Raw genomic sequence first — 24,542 nt, 5'->3', positions numbered from 1 at the left:
ACCAAGGAGCCGCCCCCAGGGCCGGTGCTACAGCCTGACTGAAAGCCAATGACCGGATGAGGCTCCACGGCCAACAGGACACATCCAAGTCAGGGCCGAGTTTCTGTTCAGGAAAGCAGTGTGATTCAATGCATTTGGAAAGATTTCCATTGAAAAATTTAAATGGAAAACATGTTGACATTTAAAGAGGGTAAGTTTCCATCCAGGTCGGCAATGTGGGGACGCTCGTGTCCCTGTGCTGCCAGGTGGACAGGCTGCGTCCTGTGGACGAGACCTGGGCACTGACGGGTGGGCGGCCCGAGACGTGGGAACGGGTTGGCCTCGTGCACAAGCTCGTGGGACAGACCGGCAGGGGAGCAAGGCTGAGGCACCCGCGGCTCGTCAACTCACCCAGGCAGTGTTTGCCGAGAAGGGACCTCCAGCTGGATGGAGCTGAAATCCGAGAAGCCCCTCCCCAAGACCGAGCATGAGACGGAACCATTTTAGGACACTGTCTAAGACAGACAACAGCGTCTGTGCTCGGACACCCACTGCCGCCTGCCTGGGAAGGGGGCTTCCTTGCCTGGGCCGTGAGCGGGCCCCTGTGCACCTGCGCCTTTGTGTCGGGGGTTGAGAGCAGGAGGAAAGGGCACGGCCGGGTGTGACCCTGCAGGAACTGGGAGGGCACAGCTTTGCCGCGTGCGGAGCAGAGACTGAGCACAGAGAGGCTGCCCTGCCTGAGAGATGCCTGGGCGCCAGCTCGCACAGACCTGCAGAGCAGCCACGGTCACCCTGGAAGAGCAGGGCGAGGTCAAAGGACTCACACTTGACGAATTCGAAAAGTCCTCCAAAGCCACAGTGAGCAAAGGGCAGAGATAGTCTTCAGATCAAAGGGGAAAAGCGACTCATCACACACAGGACACGAGGACACGGCTGAGGGTGGCAACTCCTCACCAGAAACACAGGAGGGGCCAGAGGCAGCAGGATGCCTCTGCGAAGTGCTAAGAACAGGCGTCTGAGAATTCCCTGCCCAGTGAGACTATCCTCAAAATGAAGACATCGTCATTCAAAGGTGACAAAAACTGGGAGAATTCACAGCTAGCCAAACGGCCCCACAATAAAACGGTACTTGGGTCTGAAAGGAATACCCACCGACAAGCATTTGGTTCCACAGGAAGGAAGTGGGCCCAGAAACCTGACAAGCGCGAGGGGCGCGTGTACTTTTGCTTCCTCTCCTGATCTTTAGGACACGGGAGTTTCTGTAAGGGAAGTCATTACAGGCCTATCGCTGGGGTTCTATGTAACCCAAGTGACTACACATAAACAAAGCATCACAAAGCAGCGGGTAAACGGACTGCACGGGCAAAGCTGCTGCATTTGACCAGGATCCAGCTGGGTGGCCGATGAGAGGCACAAGGCTACCCCTGAGGCAAGAAAACAACGAGACAGCATAAATATCAACGGAAGGTCGCGTCTCCCAGTCCGCTCTGGCTGCCACGCCACCAGTGCAGGCTGGGGCTTCAACACACGTTTATTTCTCACAGTCCCCGAGGCTGGAGTCCAAGATCAAGGCGCCGGCAGACCTGACTCCTGGTGTTCCAGGGGATCCCGCTTCCTGCCTGCAGACGGTGCCTTCCTGCTGTGTCCACATGTGACCTCTTCCTGCGTGTGCCGTCTCTTGTGAGGACACGAATCCTATCAGATTAGGTCCCACCCTCAGGACGGCGCTGACCTCCTAGAGACCCCCAACTCCGAATGCAGTCACAGCTCTGAGGGGACACGGGGCACTAAAAATAGTTAATGCCAAAGAAGGCAGTTAAGGAGATACAGATAAACAAAAAATCCCAAAAACACATGGCAAAGACGCAGACATCAATCCAAACCTATTAGTAACTATGCTGACTCAATGGACTAAACATAAACACTCCAGTCAGAGGCAGAGATTACAAGCAGGATCCAACCACACATTGTCCACAAGATGCACACTTTGGGTTCAAAGACAATCAGGTGAAAGCAAGGAACGAAAAGATGCCCCATGTAAACTGTACCCAATCTGAAATTAAAGAAAATTCCACTATCAAGATAACTCACTACTCGGGTACCAGTTTATGGATAACGCCTAAGACCCATACACTGAAAACGATGATTCCTCAGGTCAATCAGGGGCCGGTAAGCGGAGAGGCAGACACGTCAGGTCTATGGACTGGAAGATGCAGGAGTGTTGAGAGAGCAACTCCCCCGAAACCGATGAGCTCCGATCAAACCCCAGCAGGCTTTTTTTGGTAGAATGTGACAAGTGGATCTTAAGATTCATATGGAAATGCAAAGCCCTTAGAAGAGTCAAGATTACTTTGGTAAATTAAGAACAAAGTGTCTGATCTCAAAACTTAACCGTAAAGCACAAGTAATCATAACAATGTGGCATTTATGAAAGGAGGGATGGAATATACTCATTGACAGAACAGGAAGTCCAGAAGGAAACCTTGACAGTTATGATCTATCAGCTACATTCAATTTTGGACTGTTGGTTGTCAGTATACAGAATTACAATGGAGTTTTGCATATAGATCTTGCACCCTGTAGCCTTCCCAAGCTCATTTATAATTCTTGACAGTATTCTTACAGACCCCTTGGGATCTTCTACAGCAAGATCAGCTGTCTACAAAGTAGTTACACCTCCTCCTTTCCAACCTATGCGCCTTAATTTCTGCTCCGCTAGCGCCTCCAGGACAAGGCAAGCAGACGTGACGGCTGTGGGCATCCTTGCCCTGTTCCTGGTCTCCAGGGAAAAGGTTCCACCTCTAGGGTCTTGGCTGCTCTGTATCAGACTGAGGAAGTGCCCTTCTAGTACGTGTCTCCTAAGAGTTTCTATCACGAATGGTTGCAGAATTTTGTCAAATTCTTTTTCTGTTGTAAAGATCTTGTTTTTTAGGTATTTCATTCTACTAATATAGTTAATTGGTCTTCAGATGTCAATAACCTTGAATTCCTGAGATAAACCCCACTTGGTGATGGTATATAAATCTTTTTATATGTTGCTAGATTTGATTGCCTCATATATATATATACATTTTTTTGCGATACGTGGGCCTCTCACTGTTGTGGCCTCTCCCGTTGCGGAGCACAGGCTCCAGACGTGCAGGCTCAGTGGCCATGGCTCACAGGCCCAGCCGCTCCGTGGCATGTGGGATCTTCCCGGACCGGGGCACGAACCCGTGTCCCCTGCATCGGCAGGCGGACTCTCAACCACTGCACCACCAGGGAAGCCCTGTCTCGTATATTTTTAAAGAATTCTGCACCAATATTCATGAAAATTATTGTTCAGTTTTTTCCTCATGTTATCTTTGGCTGTGTTATTAAGATACCACTGACATAAAATGAATTGGGAAGTCTTTGATCCTCTCCTACCTTCTGAAAGAGTTTATGTAGGCCTGGTATTAGTTCTTCTTTAAATGTTTCAAAGAATTCACCCATGAAGCCAGTGAGAATTAGGCTTTTCTCTGTGGAAAGATTTTAAAATTACTAATTCAGCTTCTTTATTTGATAGAGGTCTACCCAGACTTACTATTTCCTCTTGAGGTAGTTTTGATATTTTCTAGGAATTTGTCCATTGCATGTAAGTCATCTACTTTGTTGGCAGAGTTGTTCATAATATTCCTTATAATTCTTTTATTATCTGTAGGATGTGTAATGATGTTCCTTCTTTCATTTCTTATACTAGTAATTTGTGTTCTCTTTTTTTCTTGGTCTAGGCAAGAGTTTGCTAATTTTTTCAAAGGATAAACTTTAGGTTCCATTGGTTTTCTCTGTTGTTTTTGTTTCCTATTTTGTAGATTTCTACTCTATTCTCTTGTAGCTTCTTAAGGTGGAAGCTTAGATTACTGATTTTAGATCTCCTTCCTAATATAAGCATTTAAAGTTATACATTTCCCTCTAAGCTCCACTTTACCTGCATCCTATAAATTTGGTACACTGTATTTTCTTCCACTCAGTTCAAGATACTTTCTGATATTACTGGTGACATTTTTTCTTTGGTCCATAAGCTAGTTATAATTGCATTGTTTAATTTCCAAATATTTGTTTTATTCTCAGAATTTTTTTTCTGTTGATTTCCAATTTAATTCCATTGTGGCCCCAAAATACACTCCATATGAACAGTCCTAAGTATCAGGACCTGTTTTATGTCCCACTGTGTGATCTTTTCTGGAGAATGTCCCATTTGCACTTGGAAAGACTGTACACTCTGCTGTTGCTGGTGGTATCACATTTGTCAGATAAGCAGTCTCTTATCTTCTTTCTGATCACTTGTCTAGTTGTCCCACCAACTATTTATAGTGGGCTACTGAAATGCTCAAATCATGTGTTGAATTAATTCTCTTTTTAACTCTGGCCTCATGCATTTGGGGACTTTCTTTTGTGGCGTGTTTGCACTAACGGTTACGTCTTCCTGATAAATTGACCTTTAATCATCATGAAATGCCCCTCCGTCTCTAGAGACGTTTCCTATCTTATGACCTGTGTGTGTGATGTGAAGACAGCTGCTCCAGCTCTGTACTGGCTGGCTTGCTTGATGCACCCTGTACGTCATCTTGTCTCAGCCTATTTGTGCCTCTGGGTCCGAGATGTGTCCCTTGCAGACAGTGTGCAGCAGTCTGATGTCTGCATCAGATGATGTGTGCATCTGCCACACACTCATACCCGATGCTGTCCGTGGCTGACATTAGTGTGTCCACTTTGCTCTTTGTTCCCTACATGTCTTGTGTCTTTTTCATTCCTGCTTCCCTCACAGCTTTCCGCCTCTGAAGGGAGAACACCGAGCTCCCCAGACTGGATGGTCGGCTCTTCTTTCCATGGGCAGCTTTTGCTCTGCGTACCTGCTCTGCTGTCAGGTGTATAAACATTTGTAACTGTTGTGTGACACCCTGTTACCACGGGGTGTTCCTTCTGCTCCTGGTCTCCCGAACAGTCCTTGTCCTAGTCTGTTTCTCTGATGCTCATGCCGCACCCCAGCCCTCAACTGGCTGCCACACGCACGGTGTCCTTTCACTTGTAACGTGTCTGTGCTGCTGTAGTTCAAGCACATCTCTTGTGGGGAGCATGCGGGGCATCTCTTCACTGGTGTGGCCAGTTGCTCATGGGTACTGGGTGGCTGACGCACACCTGCACCTGCCGTCCTGCTATTTACTGTCTGCACCTCATTCTCTTTTCTGTTAGTCTGCCCGTGTCGCCTTCTAAATGCTTTTCAATGTAATTATTTCAATTCCTCTTTTAAACTGCATTTTTGTTTTTTAAAAAACTGAAGTATAATTAATTTACAATGCTGTGCTAGTTTCAAGTGTACAGCTGTGTGATTCAGTTACACACACATATATATATTCTTTTTCAGATGCTTTTCCATTTTAGGTTGTTACAAGATATTGATAGAATGGATAAACAACAAGGTCCTACTGTAACAGTACAGGGAACTACATTCATTATCTGCCAGACCCCCATTTCCTGAGGGAAAGATGCTCCCAGCGCCGGGCTCTGACCACAGGCCGGCCTGCAGACATTGACCTGAAACCCACACCCGCACAGCAGCATGACGGTGGGGGCACAAGGCGGGGACATGGGCCAGGCACGAGGGTGGAGAGGACGTTGACGCCCACAGGACACCCCAGCGCCCAGGGGAAACGCCACCTCCAAAACCAAGGGAACCCTGATGGGCAGACACTCCAGCTGCACAGAAGGATAGAGGCAGGAAGCATGCGAGGAAAGGGCCCTGGAGTGACAGACGGCCTGGGATTCCAGGGCAGGGCAGGCAAGGGAGACAGGAAGACACAGGCCTTACCTGTGAGCTGAGGCTGGGAGCACAGTGTCCACGAAGGGGAGAGGAGGGGAGGGGAAGGGAGGAAGGGGCAGGTGCAGCAGCGATTCCAAAGTGCAGAAGCAAATCAAGCCCCAGCCAGGTGCTCAGGTGCAAGGGCGGCACCAAGAGGCCCTAGACAGATGCGGCTCAGAAAACCTACACCTCAGAGGCAACTATCAGAATCTCCACTTCAGCAAGAAAAAAAAATGAATCTAAGGACGGAGATGCAAGAAGCAATGGCAAGAAAGAAAACAGAGGAGCTGATGATTAAGAATGAATAAGCATTCATCTCAAATGTAAACATTTCCATGATGACACCGAGGAAACTTCCAGGGACTTGGCCCGAGTTTGGTGAGGGAGGGACTTGGGGTGGAGATGGGGTGTGCACCAGAGCCTAGTGCTTTGGGCAGGCGGGCAGGCTCACGCTGACCCCCCGGGGAAGGGGCCGTGTGCTCACCCAGCAGCCACTCCAGCAAGCACCAGTAAGCACAGCAGGTCCTAGGATTCCTGTTCAAAGCCTAGGAGACAGGCCACAAGGGCCCGCCTCCCCTGTGCTGGGTCAGGTGGGGCCCCATAGGTGCCCTGGATGGACCCAGGAGGGGCCCGTTCTGGGGGAAACATGCCTCCACATGGACCCGCACCCACCGGGTAAGTCCTTCAGCACGTGTGGACTGGGGTAAGGTGGCGGGTCTCCACTTACCCATGCGTCCATCCCGAGGTGGACTGAGCAGAGAGATCCTAGTCAGGCCAGTGGCGACCTCACACTAGGTTGTAAGAAGAAAACAATTGTTAATGTTCCAGCGCTGCCACTCAGGAGGAAAGAATCTGCTCATCTGCTAAGAACACAGCTCCTCAGTCTCATCTGCCTGAGAAACAAACTCCCGTCTGACCTCGTTCTGTGTGGGAACGTGGCTGAGTGGGCAGGGCCCACGGCGGTGAGTGGACGAAGGATCCACTGAGTACTTTTAAGAGTCTCAGAAACGGAAAAGTAACCCAACTTCTTGGCCGACATTAGGAATTTCAAAGTCCTGAGTAAATCCTCATTTGGGGAACGTGTTGTCACCTTGAAATCCAGATGCTGACGGGTGTGGCTAGGGCTGGCGGGCAGTGCCCGGCGCCAGGCCTGCTCCACGCCATGCACACGGTAGCGTCCGCCAGGCGGCGCCCCACCCCACCCGCTCTGCCCCCGGAGCCGCCCTCCTCACTGTAACTGCACGGTGGGACCTGGGGTGGGGCACACAGCCGCTGCCAGGAACCCAGGCCTGGCCCTGCTTCTGTGCCCGTCTTTTCATCTCCATAGCCCGTCCTGGCCCTTCCTGGGGCCCTAGACTCGGCCACCGCCCCACCTGTGCCCCTGCTGCGACCTCGGGCCCACCTTCCCAGCTCCCGCGCCCACGACGGTCCTTTGCTCCTGTCAAGCAGCCTCCCCGCCAGCTCAGCGGTGGCCTCGTTTCAGGGCACTCTCTGCAAACGTCCCCACCCCGGCCCTGCCTCCGGCTCACGCCTGCTGGCAAGACTCTGACCTTGGAGGGACAGGCCCCCACCCTCGAACGCTTTGTCACACTGCCTGGCAGGCTGGTGCCCACCCACCAGAGCAGCTTCCCCTCCCTCTGGCCTCCCTCCCCGGCCCACCCACTCCAGGCTCGTGCCCAAGGCGAGGGCCTCTCCAGGGTCCGCGAGAATGGCAGGGCTGGCTTGGGGACGCTCACTGCTCAGGGTGCCCTCGTCCCACTGCTGCCATAGCTTTAACGTGGCTCGTGGTGAGCAGGGCCTGACCTCACAGCCCTTCCTGCTGCTGCTGTTTCTTGGCTGCATTCAGAGTCTCCCTCCAGCTCGGCCACCCTCCCTGGCCCCTCTGCGGCCGCCTGTGCACCGGCCCCTGCCCCTTCTCCCACCTCCGGCACGTCCCACATGTCAGGCCACGAGTGTCCAGCACAGGCCAACTCTGAAAAGTTATCAAAGAACGGAGACGAAATCGCTCCTGTCGGGTTAGCACCTATCTGGGGGAGGCTCCAGTAACAGGCAAAACAGAAAGAGTTAAAAGATGCGGAACGTCCAGGATGGTGGCTGTGACGCAGGTGAGCGCTGGCCCTGGCCCAGACCGGGGGAGGGAGTGGACGCAGCAGCTCCAGGAAGTGGAGGTGCTGAGACAGGCCCCCACAGGACCCGCTTCTTCGAGCACGCCTGGGAGCTGCTGTCGAGGATTTGGGTTGTTGGCAGCTGTACTCGGCTGCCCTCAGGATTTCAACGGTCACCCCGGGCTCAGCTGCGAGCACATCTCCGCGTGGACGGCCAGGTGGTTGGGCTGATGTGGCAGAGCGGGACCACACCCAATCCGGGCAGCCAGGGCCAGGGACGGGCCCAACCTTGGGCTGCATTCTGGGGTGGGTCCCCCGCCCTCCACTGGCCCATCAGCCACCAAGTCCTCGTAATGCAACTGGGCTGGCTTGTGGGACGTGACTGACACGCTGTTTCATGGCCTCCTCCACACACCTCACTCTGCGGAGAGCTCCTGCCACCAGAGGATGGGCGTTCTGGAGAGGCCCAGGCCCCGTGCCAGGAAGGCGTGGTGGGGCCGTGCGTGTGTGCAGCCCCTCGGGGTTCTGCGGGTCCACGTCCTCACTGGAGGCCACATCCTGGACGGGACGACTGGGAGGCCCCTGCCTACTGCCCGCAGCACCGCCTCCCCACGGTCCACGGGCTCAAGCACGCCCTCACTGTACACGTGGGTCACCCCCTCCGGGGAACCAGCACCTGCCGAGCTAGCCCTCGAGCATCCACGGTCCAAGTCCCCACGCGGAACCTCACCGGTAGGTCCCTCTCTGCTCGCAGGCGCGGCTGAGGGCAGGTGGCAGGCTCTGCCTCTCCCTCCCTCCTAGGACCCAGGCCCGGTGCAGGGGGGTGGGAGGGGGGGGCAGGATCCCGCTCTCCTCCTCCAGGACCTCCCTCGCCAAGACCACCAGACTCCTTTCGGGGTCACCTCAGGGAGCGCGGGCGCTGCCCTCTGTTCCATGGCCACAGGGTGGGCCCAGCCATGCCGCCTGTGGGACCTCCTGGGGGGTCTTGGGGTTTCCAGGAGACACCTCACTGCCCCGCTCGGGGTCTCAGGGCAGCCCCACCAGAGAGGTGTGCGCACACCCACCCCAGGGCTGACGGGGTGTCCGGGAGGTGGGTCACTGGGGGGACAAGTTTTCCCTGAAAACGCACGTCCCATTCTGGCAGCTACAGCCTGTGACTGATGGTTTTCCTGGAACGTGGCCGTGCCTGTTTGCTCCACACCGCGAGGGGTGAGTGCTGAGATGGGGACATGGGTCCACAAGGGTCCACCCAAGCCCACGTAGATGTTGGTCTAGAACCTCACTTTGGAATCTCAAATCAGTGTGTGGCGTTCTGGTCCCAAGGCACAATTTCCCATGTGCTGCCCAGGAACACACCATCGCTGAGCCGTCAGCCTTAATCTCTGGAACGTTTAACCTCCGGAAACTTTAACCTCCAGAATGGGGCCACATGTGGGGCGAGGCTCGCGGTCCAGCTCCTGGGGCAAAGGCGAGCTGGCAGGGACCTGTGAGCTCCAGGTTGGGGGGACTGCCTCATGAGCGGCTGAGGTCTGGGGCAGGGCGGAGGTGCACCCACACCCCCTTCTGGCGATGGGAGACGGCTGACGAGGGGTAGTGGGTGGGAAGCGTCTCCCCACCGGAGCCCGGAGTGGCTCTGCTGCCCACCCGCCCCTGATGGCCTAGTCCTGCAGCCCGGGTTCCTCCACATCTGCTTCTAGGATGGCTCCCTGGGAATGAGCACCGCTTCTCGCCAACCAGCCCACATGCTGGCATTCACCTCGCAGGTCGTGTGTACTCAGTGACCACAGCGGCGCGAGGCCTCCAGGCAGGACTGAGTTCAGACGCCAGCGGTGGGAGGAGGGCACCCCCCCCAGCCCCGAGAGCCCAGTGGCCCCACGGCCGCACCCCAGCCTCCCTCCCAGGTCCCTCCTGGGAGCCGCCTGGAGATTGGCCACCCAGAGTCTGTGGAGCTGGCGTGCTCCAAGGTCATCAGTGACGAGAAAACCATCCACGCGAAGCATGTGAGAACCAGGCACGCGGAGGGCAGGTGCACTTACCTTTCTCCTTGGGGAGGGCCTGAGGTCAACTTCCATGGACTCCACCCTGTTACAGACAGTGAAACACAGTCACGGGCCTGGTTATGACCAAGTAACAAAAACACACGAGGCCCCGCGGGCGGCTTTCCTTCCTGTAGCTGCTGAGCACCAGGGGAGCCTGGTGATCACAGCCCCGCCGTGGTCAGCGAGGCCTGTAAACCACCGCGCACCCACCCAAGGACATGGAAGCCCCCGCTGTCTGGCCTGAACGAGCCCTCCTGTCTGCCCTCCCACCGCCTCCCCCAGAAGGCCCCTGCGTGGCCGCCTCCTGGCTGGCTGCCCCCCTCCGGCCGCTGTCACTGGGCTCCTCCGCTTCCTGCTGGGCTTCCCGGAAGCAGGAGCACTACTTCCGACCACCCTACTGCCTGGCCCCACGTTTCATGCAGGTAGGACTCGACCCACGGCAGTTCCCTAATGAATCAGCCCAAAGGCTGGCGTGGGACGTGGCCGGCGTCCCCGCAGGAGCACAAGGAGGCGGGAAGAGGGCCTGCTCCCTACTTCCTGAACGAGCTTGGGGCGGGGGCGGCCAGGCTGACAGGGCCTCGGGCGCCCTCATCACACCTGTTACCCGTGGGCTCGACTCCAACCTCCCAAGAGAAACACCCACCCCTCTCTCGTCCTGTTTCCTCCACGTCCCTCTTGTCCCAGCGTCAGAGGAGGGTCCTGGGGACAACACCCAGCTGTCCAGCCCGGGTCACGTGACCACCCCCCACCGATCCCTGAGGCCACAGGGATAGAAACGGAGGCAGGCGCAAGCTGTCAGCGCCTGTGCTACATACCCCTGCGTCTGAAACACTGCCCGCTGACGTTCGGGGGTTGGGGGCTGGGGGTGCACACCTTTCAGAGGCTGACGAGTCAGGCGGCAGGAAGAGAGGCCCGTTGGGCTTTGTCGAAGGAGCTGTGGCGAGAAACCTGGTGCTGGAGCCAATCAGGTCCACTCCGCACCTCGTCACAACCCTCCCCTGCCAGGCATCACTTTACTTACTTGAAACTGGATTTTTTATTGTGCTGAAAGCCGTTTGTTGTGACAATCTCACACTAAATAGATGGAGAAAAGGCATTAATTGAGCCATAAACGTTTACTTCCAAGTAGTTCCTTCCAACCTGAAGGTAAAGAAAACAGAAACAGCCTCTGTTCTCCATGGCGCTGCCCCCTGGCGCCCTCCACAGCCTGTTAACTGCACATGCCTGGCTGCATCCCACAGGGATGGAGGGAGCTCCCTCTGACTCGCCAGAGCCCAAAACAGTGCTGAGAACACAGCAGGCATTCAATAAAGGCCTGCTGAGCAGCCCACCGACCGGCAGGGGGACTGGCCGTGCTGGGGCCCAGCTCCCTGAAGGGCACTCACTCCTGCTTCCAAGTGACTCAGTGGAACAAACTGGGTGCCACGCTGGGCGTGTGGAGAGGGCGAGTGTCCAAGGCCCCCCCGAGACAGGCCCTGTGACAGGGTCAGCAGCGGTGACACCACGCCGTGCTTGGCGGGGCAGACCCGGGCAGGCATGGTCTGGGGCAAGGGTGCCGCGTGGGGGGCACAGGCTCCCCCAAGAGGGAGACGCAGGCCATGTGGTGCATGCAGAGTGGTCAGCGGGTGGGCCTGGCACAGAACCCACCGCGCCAGGAACGCTCCACCTGGAGCCCGAGGGAAACAGGCAGATTTGAACCCTGAAGACACCAGGTGGGAAACAAAGTGCCTGTGAGGCAGAGCGAGAATACGGCACCACAACTGGCCACAGGGATGGGCTGGAAGGGCGAGACAGAGCAGCCGGACAGACGCGGGGAGAAGGCGTGCACAGTGGGGCTGAGCGGGCGCTGCAGGTACCGGGGTCTGAAGGAGCAGGTCGCCACGTGCAGACACCAGGTGGGGACAGAGCCACAGAGGGAGAATGGGAAAGGTAAGGGCTGGAAATTTTCCAGAATTAAGGAAAGACATGATTCCACAGAAAGAAAGCAAACTGCACACCGAGGAGGACAGATCCCAGGGACTAGCCCGGGGGCCTCTTGTCCCTGTGTCAGGGTCAGGCCTCGCCCGCCACAGGAGGTCTCGGCTGCGCTGTTTCCCCGCAGTCCTTCAGGGTAGGGAGAGGCCTCCTCTGCCGCTGCGCTGGCCTGCAGCTCGCAGACCCCAAACACGCCTTCACAGGCGGCACCGGCAGCTCATGCCCCATCATGAAGGCGGGTGGGTGGAGGCCTTTTCACCCCAGACGAGGCTGAGTCCACACTGGCAGGCGCCCAGCTCTGACTCTGGTTGGTGGTCCCTGGGCGCCCATACTGCCCTCAGCTGCCCAATGCAGCAAGGAGGCGGGAGTCCACGCACTGGGGCAGGGGGGTCATCGCTGGGCAGACAGCAACCCCGCAGGTTAACCTGTGGCCCCCAAGTTGGGACTTCTGAACGTTCATTGCGTTCATACCGTGTCTCATAAAACCGAGAACGTGGCTGAACACGGGTGGTGCCGTACTGACCCCCGGGGGCCAATGGGCCCAGGGCTGCCACAGGACCCGGACCAGGGGATGGGTGTGCTGCATGTGCTCTCTGGGGAACTGCAGGCGGGGTTCACTTTCCCCCCAGGCTCCCTCCCGTCACCCCAGGAATCACTAGGGGGCCCCCCAAGGGGAACCACTCATGTTTTTTTAAATTCTTCTTTTTTGTCTCCCTTTCCTCCCCTCTAGTTTCCTGCATTTTTGCTTTGACAGAAGTTCCTGGCCAACGGAAGTGCTCTTTCCTCTGCACCCTTGGTTATGACAGGGCTGAGACAGACGACCAGTCACCACAGAAGGCCCACTGCCGCCCTCGTGCCCCGGGGACTCACCTCTGCAGCTGCTCCATCCTCAGCGCTGACTTCCTGAGGGACTCTTCCAAATGAGAAATCTAAACACAATTGAACGACTTCCAGTTACCACACGCACTACACCAAGTGACGGTTTAGACGGAACACGTTGATCCTCAATTTCTTAAACCACAAATCAGAACGTGAGTTATGTGGCAGCGCCCCTCACGCTATTTATGAGTGAACGTGCACCAGGTCCAGGTCATCACGTGTGTAGGAAATAAGCGCTGGGTGACGCGACCGCTGTTCTCCTCGCTGCCAGTCAACTGGACTTACCTTTTCTCTGTAGAAGGCTAACAGTCTCCTCCTGTGCTTTTCTTGAAATTCTGAAACCTGCAAAGACAACACGTGTCAGCTGCTGATGTGTGCATAGTGGCTGCCGCAGAGGCTGGTGGGGACTTCCTGAAGCCGCCAGCTCTTCCCAAGACGTGGCCCCGCTGTTGCCTGGCAGCCAGAGCAGATGCCGGCAGAGCCCAGGCTGAGTGGATGGTCACGGCCAGGCGCACGCCACCCAGAGGCAGCGAGGGCCACAGGTTCCACGTGAGGATCGCGTGGGCAAGAGGGCTGCTGTGCCTCCCTTCCGTGTGGCTTCAGTGGCCCTTGGGGCCCAGGCCATGGAATGGGACACATTCCACAAGGGCCGGTCACCGTGTGCTGTCCCTCAGGCAACAGCAACTGGATCACAGATGGCCTCCTGACCAGACAGACCAACCAGGAACCCCCTGACCTGCCACCCCGACTGGGCCTGCATCGGGCAAGAACGCCACCAGGCAGACACGCAGGGCCATGCCATTCCAGGAGCCCAGTGACCTTGACTGGACATCCAGGGCCAGCAGCGCCTGGAACCAGCACCCTCCCTGGTCCTCCATTTATATGAGCCCCAACCTCCATGTCTGTGGTGCCTAGAGCCTGGGCCGGTCCCTGAGAGGGCCCACATACATTAGAAAATGGCGACTGTGATTTCCTCAAGGAAAGAAAGCTATTTTCACCACTGGAGTTTCAGACAACGACACCCACTCTCTCAAAACACTAAACTGAATTGCTTAAACCTAATTCTTGTTGCCGTCAGTGCACAGCTGACACACAGCAGAACCGGGTGCTGGGAAAACTGGGATTTGAAGTCCACATTGTATAAACGCATCACCCACTTCACCACCTCCCCAGGAATCTGCCAACATGCGTGCAAACATCCAGGGACGGTGGCCTTTTCCCTGGGGCTCACTGGTCTGGTCCAAACTGAGGGAGAAAAATCCCTCTGTGGAAAGGAGGCTGGCCCAGCCCACCTCCAGAGGGCGGAGCTGTGGTCAGGAGGGACAAACCCTCTTCAGAGTCTCCTGACCTCCTGGCTCCTACATCCTGAGGGATTCAGAGCCCTTGGGGCAGGGGACATGCTCCACAGTGCTCCAGCGAGCCCACCCCCTCCATGAGACCAGGGACACGTATCTCCACCCAGAGGAGGGTCGACGGACACAGGCTCTGCCCAGAGCGTCAGCCTGTGGAAGGGGTGCCCCAAGGGGACCCCAATGCCGCCGCTGCACAAGTCCTCGTGATTCGCGAGGCCCTGTCCCAGAAAGGCTCTGGACCACACCAACGGTTCTCAAGTCCTGCTGCCCCCCGGCCTCAGCAGGCAGACCCTTGGGTCCTCACTCCGGGCGAGGTGAAGCCCCCATCAGCCCGTGACCGGGTGCCTTTTCCTCACAGCGTGCAGGGCATTGAGGCAGGGCCGTCAGGTTCCCAACTGAGGGGCGGCCATGCACAGCTGGGAGGGGTTTTGTACAGACACTTCTCAAGCCGCCTTCCCCAATCACCTTCAGCAAGACACAGTGACAGTCACCTGTCTCCACAGCTCACTCTTCCGTGTGTCCTACGCCTGCAGCGAGAGACTAATGTCCTGCGCTGACCCCTGACCTCGTGTCTTGGTGCAGGGACCAAACTGAGAAACAGACAGCACCGCCTCTGGGAGCAGCCCTGGGCCGTTCTGGAGCAGCTGGGAGCAGGCCACGCTCCAGCTGGCACATGGGACCCCGCCTCACAGGCACTGGGGCTCAGCAAGGCCTGTGGACAGGCCAGTGGCTATCTCGACTCTGACAGGCCATTTTTGAATGAGGACCTTGGTGAGGACAAGCATGCAGGCCCTCTGTGGCTGATACAGACGCAACAGGACAGGTGAGGCCACAGCAGGGGCGGGGCCACAGGCAAAGCTGGCCCTGGGAGAGGGGCCGGCCGGTGGGGTGCCTGAGCGGCAGGCGAGAGCAGCCCCACTGAGAGTGCAAGGCTCATGCGGGCTCAGGGCAGCCCGGACCCTGCAGCCACACGCCATCTGCACTGGCTGGGGTGCCCGAGGCTGAGCGCTGTGGCCTCGGCAGGGGTCAGATGGTTCCAACAAAACAAAATGAAAAAGGGCTCGAGTCCTCATCTGGGTTGAGACACAGGCGAGGCCTGATGAGACTGCACGAAGCCTAGAGGCCGCGCCAGACGGCAGCCGTTCCAGCTCTGCTCAGAAACCAAGGAGCGGCTGACTCACACAGCCCCTCTGTGCTGGTGCCCAGCGGGCGGCAGGAGGACCGGGGCCGGAGGAGGAGCACAGGGCCCTCAGGTGGGGTCGTGGGCCTGGGAGCAGCACAGGCTGCGGGCGTCCGTGCCGAGCGCTCAGGAGGCGCTGCCCAGTACGCTGGCCTGCGTCCCACCTCCGGTCTCAGGGGAGAGGCTGGTGGGGGAGAGGCGTCAGAGGAAGGAGGCTTCAGGGGCAGAACAAGATCGGGAGGGTCAGTGGGCAGTCCCGGTGCAGGAACTGGCCTGGTTCTGGCACACCCAGGGCCCACGCCCATGCGCTCACAGCCTCGGTCCCAGGCCGGCCACACATTCCTCGGGTCGCCGAGGACCCACAGAGGCTGTTATGTGGGTCTTACCTGCCAACGTTTACCCTGCAAGAAACTAATCTTGAGAGAAATTTAAGATGTTTATTAAATTCATTTAAAGTAACAGCAAACCCAACAGGCCAGCACGTAGAGCGAGCTGCAACGTCCTCTGTCGTGCGGCCGCTCTGCACTTGAGACGGGCACGTAACCACCAGATGGCGGACCCAAGGCCGCTGGGCTGCCCCCACCACGGTCCTCCCTCCACGCTGGGGGCGTGTGGCCTGAGATGGAGGGGCGGCCCCAGGCCCCGTGCTGGGCTGTCCTTGGTGAGACTCCTCCAGGCGCGGGGCTACCTGTGTACCTTCCAACACAGGCAGCTCTGGCCCCGGGGACCTGGCCGGAAAGAGGGTCCCACTGCAAAAGGGGCAATGCGGGCAGTCCCCAACCGCCGACCCCAGCACTCACCTTGTGCTGATGCTGAGGCTTGGGGCACCCCTGCGTCCCCCTGGAGCAGTCCCAGGATGATGGGGGACAGCCATGGCCCCACCGGTGCTTCTGGCCACGTCGGAGCCAGAGAGCAGCCTCCCAGGGGAGGGGATGGTCTCGGCAGGCTGGCTGACCATGGCCTCCAGACATGCAGGCCAAAGGGCAAGAACAGTCGGGCAAGCGGCGCTGCCCCAGGGAAGGGCCTCGGCCTCAGGTGGCTCCGGCCGCTCCTCCACACGGCCTCCGAGGGCAGGTGGCAGGCGGCCAACAGTGGGGGCTCCGCCTTTAACAGAAGGACAGCTGGGGGGACCACAGGCTGTCCAGTGACGTCCAGGGAGGAACGTGAGGAGGGCACGCATGCACAGCATTAGAGGCTGGGCACAGGGGCGAGTGTGTGAAGCAGCAAAGGGGGGACGTGCACAGTGAGGAGGAGGAGGGTCGGGCAGGCACAGATGCCACAGGGGCCACAGGGTGGGCAAGGGCTGCACAAGTGACCCTCAGGAGAGGACAGCGTCACAAAGCAGCCCACTGTCCGGAGTCCAGACAGCCCCAGCCCCACCTTCCAAACCCCAGATCTAAGGTCCGTCCCTCGAATCATGAGGCTCAGTAGGGCGTCCTGATCAAGGGACCACTGTGTCCTGACGCCCAGCAAAGGCACAGAGACCACAGGACAGAGAGCACGGCTTCGTCACAGTGCGGGTGGGAGACACTCGCCGACCATGTGTCCAGAGTGGACTGGTCTCCACAACACCAAGTCTCCAAGGGCTCAGGGCAAAGCCTAGGACTCACCTGGGAGGTCTCCCTTGCGTACTTCCTGCACAGGCCGTCTATGCCCATGAAGAGTGACTGGATGTCGGAGTCCGTCTGAAAGAGAAAAGGCTGCTTCCATCGCCACTGCCTCCACTGGCCAGGGCTCTATGTGCTTCAGGGCCCAGACTCAGCCACAAGGACGTCACGGCTGCGTCCAAGGGGCACCGAGTACTCCACGGCGCGGGTGAGGGACGGTGCCACCTCCTCGAGGACCAAGGGCAGTACTGAGGGGCTCCAGGCTGCTGGGGGGAGCCGCATACAAAGGAAACAGTGAAATCAGAAGTGGGAAGAGCGATGGGCACGACTTCAAACTGCTCACAAGTATGTGTTATTTATTTTATTTTTAAAAATAAATTTAATATTTATGTTTGGCCGCGTTGGGTCTTCATTGTTGGTGCATGGGCTTTCTCTAATTGCGGAGCACAGGCTCGGCAGTTTTGGCACATGGGCTCAGCAGCTGTGGCACGCAGGCTCTAGGCGTGGGGGCTTCAGTACTTGCGGCTCGCAGGCTCAGTAGTTGTGGCTCACGGGCTCTAGAGCGCAGGCTTGGTAGTTGTGGCGCACGGGCTCAGTAGTTGTGGTTCACAGGCTCAGTCGCCGTGGCACGTGGGCTCTAGGTGTGCGGGCTTCAGTAGTTATAGCATGCGGGCTCAGTAGTTGTGGCTCACAGGCTCTAGAGCACAGGCTCAGTAGTTGTGGCACACGGGCTCAGGAGTTGTGGCTCGCGGGCTCTAGAGTGCAGGATCGGTAGTTGTGGCACATGGGCTTAGTTGCTCCACGGCATGTGGGATCTTCCCGGACCAGGGCTCGAACCCATGTCCCCTGCATTGGCAGGAGGATTCTTAACCACTGCGCCACCAGGAAAGCCCCGTGTTATTTAAAAAGTAAACATGAAAAAGTAGGGTTTACGAACTGGCACCTGCCCACGTACACTCCTCGTGCAGATACACCTGCCTCCCACCCCCACCCACCACCCGGCCACAGCAGCACGAGAGGCACAGAAGGGCTGGGACAAGGACACACACAGGCCAACGAGACCAGGAGCCTGCGCCCCTCCCAGTCTGTACCAAGTGTATGGGCCCAGCCGCTCCCCATCTCCGCTGAAATGACAGTAACACCACACTTAGGGAAAGCGAGATCCGAGCTAGAAACTAGGAAATGCACTCGAAGGGCCAGGCCCCCCAAGGAGCTTCTGGAGGACCCTGCGGAGGGGCGGCTGCAGGGGAAGCGGCTCCAGAATCCACTGCCGGCTCAGAGGAGGGGTGAGCAGGGCGCCAGGAGGGCAGGGGCCCATGGCAAGGGCTCCACGTGCACGTGAGCCCTGCGCTTGACCTTTACCCGAGACCCTGGACAGCACCCAACACCTCGAGCCCCGTCTTCCAAGGGAAACAGGACAGAAGCCACACCTCCCCTGAGGGCCTGGGTGAGGCCTACACACTAGGGGCAGGGGCCCCAGTGAGTGGAGACCAGACTGACGCCCACAGAGAACCCGGTCCTACACCAAGACCTGCATGGGCCAGGAGGGAGGTGAGGGTGTCAGCACTGACCTGTCAGGGCCCAGGGCCTTCTTTTTTTTTTTTTAATTTATTTTTATTGGAGTATAGTTGCTTTACAATGTTGGATTAGCTTCTACTGCACAGCAAAATAAATCAGCCATATGTATACGTGTATCTCCACCATTTAGGACACTACAGTGCATTAAGTAGAGTTCCCTGTGCTATACAGTGTGTTCCCATCAGTTGTCTATTTTATACATAGTAACAATAGTATATATGTGTCAATCCCAATCTCCCAATTCCTCCCACCCCACCCCTTTCCCCCTTGGTATCCATACATTTGTTCTCTACGTCTGTGTCTCTATTTTTGCTTTACAAATAAGATCATTTATATCATTTTTCTAGATTCCACATATATGCATTAACATACGAAATTTTTCTTTCTGACTTACTTCACTCTGTATGACTGTCTCTAGCTCCATCCACATCTCTACAAGTGACTCAATTTCATTCCTTTTTATGGCTGAGTAATATTCCATTGTATATATGTACCACATCTTCTTTATCCATTCCTCTGTCGATGGACATTTAGGTTGCTTCCATGTCCTGGCTATTGTAAATAGTGCTGCTATGAACACTGGAGTGCATGTGTCTTTTTTTAAATTAATTAATTTAGTTTTTGCTGCACTGGGTCTCTGTTGCTGCGTGAGGTCTTTTCTCCAGTTGCAGTGAGCAGGGGCTACTCTTCGTTGCGGTGCACAGTCTTCTCATCGCAGTGGCTTCTCTTGTTGTGGAGCACGGGCTCTAGGCATGTGGGCTTCAGTAGTTGTAGCATGCAGGCTCAGCAGTTGTGGCCTTGTGGGTTCTAGAGCGCAGGCTCAGTAGTTGTGGTGCACGGGCTTAGTTACTCTGCAGCATGTGGGATTTTCCTGGACCAGGGCTCAAACCTGTGTCCCCTGCATTGGCAGGTGGATTCTTAACCACTGCACCACCAGGGAAGCCACATATGTCTTTTTGAATTATGGTTGTCTCTGGGTATATGCCCAATAGTGGGATTACTGGGTCACACGGTAGTTCTATTTTTAGTGTTTTAAGGAACTCCATACTGTTCTCCATAGTGGCTGTATCGATTTACAGTCCCACCAACAGTGTAGGAAGGTTCCCTTTTCTCCACACCCTCTCCAGCGTTTACTGTTTGTAGATTTTTTTGATGACGGCCATTCTGACCAGTGTGAGGTGATACCTCATTGTAGTTAGGGCCCAGGGCCTTCCTGAGGGGAATTACAGACGGAGTCCCCGAATGGGACAGAAGGCGGGGGAGTGATTGCACTCCACATGCATGGAGACCCCAACAGAAAGCCCTCGCTTTCCCACTTCTAGGAATTTATGCTCTAGAAATAGCCTTACAAGTATGTGGAACTATGGTAAAAAAAAAAAAAAAAGTTCACTGTTAAGATTGTTTGAAATAGTAAAAAGACTGAAAAAACCCAAAGGCTTACCAATAGGAAGATACTGTCATACCACGCAATCACTTCTAGAGAATGTGGGTGTGTACATTTTAGAAAATGTAGTGTCAACTGGGAAACACCCTATAAAAGATTAATCACACTAACACCCAGAAAAGGAGCCACACTCCTGGCTGTCATCATCTTCGGGAAGTAGGATCTGGGGGACTTTCACATTCTCTGTTATGATTTTCTGTTATGTTTGAGCTTTGTGTAATTTTATATTTGTAATCAGAAAAGCAATTTTTATAGATTAAACATCAGATCAAATACACATCTTAGACCCTAAATGTGAAGGAATCAACTTCACCGACTTTCCCTCAGCCCTCTTAATTGGAAATGACCCCAGGAAAACCAAACTCCACCACCTTCCTGAGGAGCTGATGTTGTACTGAAGAAACACAGGCACCCGACTTCGGTTCCCAGGAGCACCACACCTCCTAATGGGGCCAGGCTCTGGCTAAGGAGAAAGTTGTGCAAGGTATTCAGAACCACGCTATTGGACTTTATGCAGAAAGCTTGTAAGATCTCCTACTGCACGTAGCAAAACAAACAAAAGTTTTAGACACCGCAAATGACTAAAAATTGAATGTCACATTTAAAAAGAAACACTGTGATTAACTTTCAGATACTACAGATTTCAACTTACATGTTTCGAAAGCAGAACTGTACGACATGGAACTTTACAAATCAAGCATTCATCCCTTTTACCTATAATAGAAAGCAAATTTTATTCTATTATAGTGAGTAGTGCTTTTAAATATACATAAATGCAGACCTTCTTGCAAAAGTACACAGGATTACAGCACTTGCAGTGGACAAGCCTGTGGGCGTGCACATAGCTGAAAAGACTTACATAAGTAACAATCTTTTTTTTCTTGTTTTGCAAATATGCTCCAAAATGGTGTCCATAAAGATCAACAACACAAACTTAGATCAGTCCCAGATATTTCTTACAATCAGGTTTTATAGGAATAACTTAACTTAAAATTTTAAACTCTACAAAATGAAAAGCCCCTCCCACCCACCTGGCAGCTACAGTGTTCTGCTCTGCCCCTCGGCATCACCCCTGTGGCAACTGGGACAGCTCACTGGGCGTCAGGAGCATTTACTGAGCTCCTGAGACAGGCCAGGCAGTGCGAGGGGCTGAGGATGGAGATGTCACGTCCCCCTCGCCGCCACCTTCCCTCGCTAGGCCTCCTCCCCGTGGGATGCCCGCCTCCACGTGCTCCTCCCCCACCGGCTGGCCCCGCACCCCTTAGGGCTCCCCCTACTCCGTCCCCCTCGCTTCCAGCTCCTGGTTCGACGCTGCTTGGTCCTCACAGCCTCTGATCTTGGCTTCTCCACTAGGCAGCTTGGAGACCAGCTGTAGGTCCACATCCACCCGGCACGGGTCCTTCCAGGCAGCACAGCAGCCCAAACCCGGGGCTGCCTCCCCCTCACCCCGCAGTTCAACGCGGCTGAGAAGCAGGATTCCAACACTGCGGAATCTGCAGCATTGCTGGGCACCCCTCTGCTTTTCTGGGTCATTTACCCCCAGTTCCCTGTAGGGGGTACTCAAACAAGCCCCCGTGTCGTCTACTGAGGAAGAGGCCCGTCATGCGCACCTCTCTCCCCCTGCACCACACGGTGGCCACAGCCCCCCAGGCCAGGCCTAACCCTCCACCCTGTGCTCACCTCCTCTCCTTCCCACAGCCTGAGGGCTCCCATCCTCGCTCAGACGCCCTCCCACTAAGCTCCGCCCCTAGCCCTCCCTGGCGCTTCCCAGCCCCGAGCCAGGCCAGCCTGTCCCCACCATCCCCACAGCATCCCGCAGGTCACCCACCCACTAAGGCCAGGGCCACATGCTGATGCGCTGGCTGACTGCGCTGGGATGCCTGGTTTGACGTTTCTGCTTTCTCTTCCCCTCACAGCCACCTCCCGTCTCCACCTACCTTCTTTAGGAAATGCTTTTCCCCAGGTGAGAACAGGCTCCTGCATCCCGTGCCTTCAGTCCTCCCGTCACCCCAGCATCTCCACTCTCCTCTCTGCACTAACCTCTCCCTGCTGTGCTCCAGCTGCCCGGACTCCTAGACCCTCATGTGTCCTCACAGCCCCCCTCGGTCTCTCCCTGCATGGCTCTCCCTGGAACCTCCGTGTCCAAAGGTGAGGTCCTGAGCCTCACCTCAAACCCGCTGTCTCCCCGCAGCGTCCTGGATGGCCACGGGAACCCCACCGCCAACCCCGGCGAGCTCCACACGTTGGAAACCGAGATGCCTTTCTGCACCCAGGTCTGCCCAACCTGCCCGCTGCTTCTGTCCAGCCCCGCGGGCAGCTGTCCTCCTCTGAAACCTCTCCCCTGTGCAGGGCGCCGCTTCTTCCCCAAGTCCTGTCGCCCGCCAAGTTCCACTTCCCCCAGCCACGCAGACCAAGACTCAGCCAGACCACCCCTGGGCATGCGACGGTGCTCGCCCCCAGACCCCACCATGAACATGCCTGCAGCACCACCTGTGACAGCCAAAGCCTGGAAGAGCCCGAGGGTCAGCTGCGAGCTGGTAAATACACCAGGACACGGCGTCGGTCCCGAGCAGCAGGGAAGGGGCACCAGGGGCAAGTGTGCACCGAGGATCCCGCAGCGAGAGGCCCAGGCAGGGGCCACCCGGGGCGGGTGTGTGTTGGGGGAGCCTGCTGCCCGCTGGACCACCCGCTCACCGGCGTTAAACAGTCCAAGGAGATGGACACCAACGCGGGTCAGGACAGTGGTTTTCCTTGAGGAGGCCTGGGGTGTGTGTGTGTGTGATGTTCTGAGTCTTAACCTGTGAGCTGGCTTCACAGGTAGGTCACTTTATGAGAATTCACTGCGTTTCCATTTAGGCTTTTTTCCTGTATAAACTCTATACGTCAATAAAAACATTTCACAAGAAAAAAAGTACACGTCGACCACGTCACTGCCCGCTGCCCACAGGCGGGGCCGGGGCCTCCCTCGAAGTCCTCTCCCGCCTCAGGCCTCCCCTTTCCTCCCACCCCTCTGCTGGGGACACTTCTGCATCCCCCGCCCCCCACCCCCCGCTTCCGGCTGCGCTTGTCCTTACAGGGACCTACCTGAGGTCGGACCCCACGTGGCAGGCGCGCCAGTGCCAGAACTGAGACACTCGGCCGGCCGGGGCGCTGCCTGCCCTCCCTGTGGCCCCTACAGGCCCTGCTCCCCACCCCAGCCTAAAGGCAGGCGCCCAAGAGTTGTGACCGGGAGCCTCTCGGCCTGTGCCCCCCCCACTCCCGCACGCCCCGCCCTCCCCCAAGGCCCACTGCTCCTGAGGTCCTCTCCCCACCCCCCAGGCCTGCTGACTCTCTTCCCCCAGGGCCCCTCCCCCAGAAGCCCCACCCCCTGGAAGGCCCCCGCCCCCCCACCAGCCCAGGGGTCCAGGTGTGGGCCTGGCCCGAGGGCCCTCAACGCCCTAACCCCGCCCTGACCTTTGCGCAGGCAGACATCGCAGTACACGTGGCCGCAGTTAGTCAGGCTGAAACACGTCGTCCCCTGGGGCGGCTGGAAACAGCGATTACAGAACACCCAGCAAGCCATGCTCCGCAGCGATTTCCGCTGCCGCCGCCGCCGCCGCCACCACCGCGAGGCCCAGGCCCAACCGAAGCCGTCCTAAGACCCACGCGAGACCTGGACGCGGGATCTGGGCGTGGCCCGAGGGCTGCGACTCCAGCCTGCGCACCAGAGTGCGGCGCTGATCCCGCCAAAACTCAAGTGTTGGAAGGTACCAACCCGGAAAGAGAGGGAGGTTAGAATTAGACTTTCCCCTCTGCGGGTTGTTTTGGCTGGACGTCGGGGAGGAGGAACATACAGGCGAGGGCCTGGCCTTGCTCCTTCCAACGCTGCAATCTCCAGCGATTCTCCTGAGGGCAGCGCGTTGTAGTCCAGGACCTACGTGGGCCCCCGGGCGGCGCCGAGGTGTGTGCGCCAGGACGCCGGCGCCGGCGCAGAGCGGTGGGAGGCCGCTGCACCTCCCGAACCGACAGCGGCCCGAGAAGGTCAGGTGAGGCCGCTCCTGAGGGCTGGGTGGAAGTAATCGCATGGAGGCGGGATGTGCATCGACCTTGAGACACGGTGCGCTGAGCGGACCGGCTAGGTGGACCAGGTGGCCCCTCGTGCCCTCCATTATGCGGGGGGGGGCCCTCAGTGCTCGCCATACTGGAAGTGGGAGGCATAGGGTCCTTGGGGCCCCGGAGGATGAGGGCCGGGAGACAGGAGGGACCAGAGGAACAGCAAGGGGGTCTGGGCAGTCGGAGGTAGGGGATGGGAAGCTCTGGAGCTGGGGCATTAGGAGACCTGGTAGCCCAGGACGGAGGTCAGGATCAGGATGGGGTGTGAGTGGGGCCCAGGGCCCACTGGCTGGACCCCATGGTCGAGTCGCCGGGTCGGGCCAGGCGCCGTTGCTTGCCTCTAACACGCACATGTGAAAAGGCTTGACCTGGGGGAGGTTATTTCGCTTTTAAAAACGGTGGATAGGGGAGTTGGTGGAAGGGACTCTCTGTACTGTTTTTTGCAACTTCTAGTGAGCTTATGCTTATTTTAAAATTTAGAGGAAATAAATG

General features: G+C 56.8%; 1 protein-coding gene across 1 annotated transcript; it reads right to left on the bottom strand.

The window, feature by feature from the left end:
* Positions 1–6,345: 6,345 nt before the first annotated feature.
* On the bottom strand, positions 6,346–23,520 carry RNF212 (ring finger protein 212; the record flags this gene model as incomplete). Its single annotated transcript, XM_081252034.1, has 9 exons — positions 6,346–6,591; positions 9,942–9,987; positions 10,818–10,878; positions 10,966–11,018; positions 12,789–12,847; positions 13,083–13,139; positions 16,940–17,014; positions 20,611–20,672; positions 23,412–23,520. The coding sequence occupies 9 exons, from the start codon at positions 23,518–23,520 to the stop codon at positions 6,346–6,348; spliced, it is 768 nt and encodes a 255-aa protein (XP_081108160.1).
* Positions 23,521–24,542: the final 1,022 nt, after the last annotated feature.

This window comes from Mesoplodon bidens (genome assembly GCF_964165515.1).
Source record: "Mesoplodon bidens genome assembly, chromosome: 1".
Classification (NCBI taxonomy): Eukaryota; Metazoa; Chordata; class Mammalia; order Artiodactyla; family Ziphiidae; genus Mesoplodon; species Mesoplodon bidens.
This window is presented reverse-complemented; position numbering and strand designations above follow the sequence as displayed.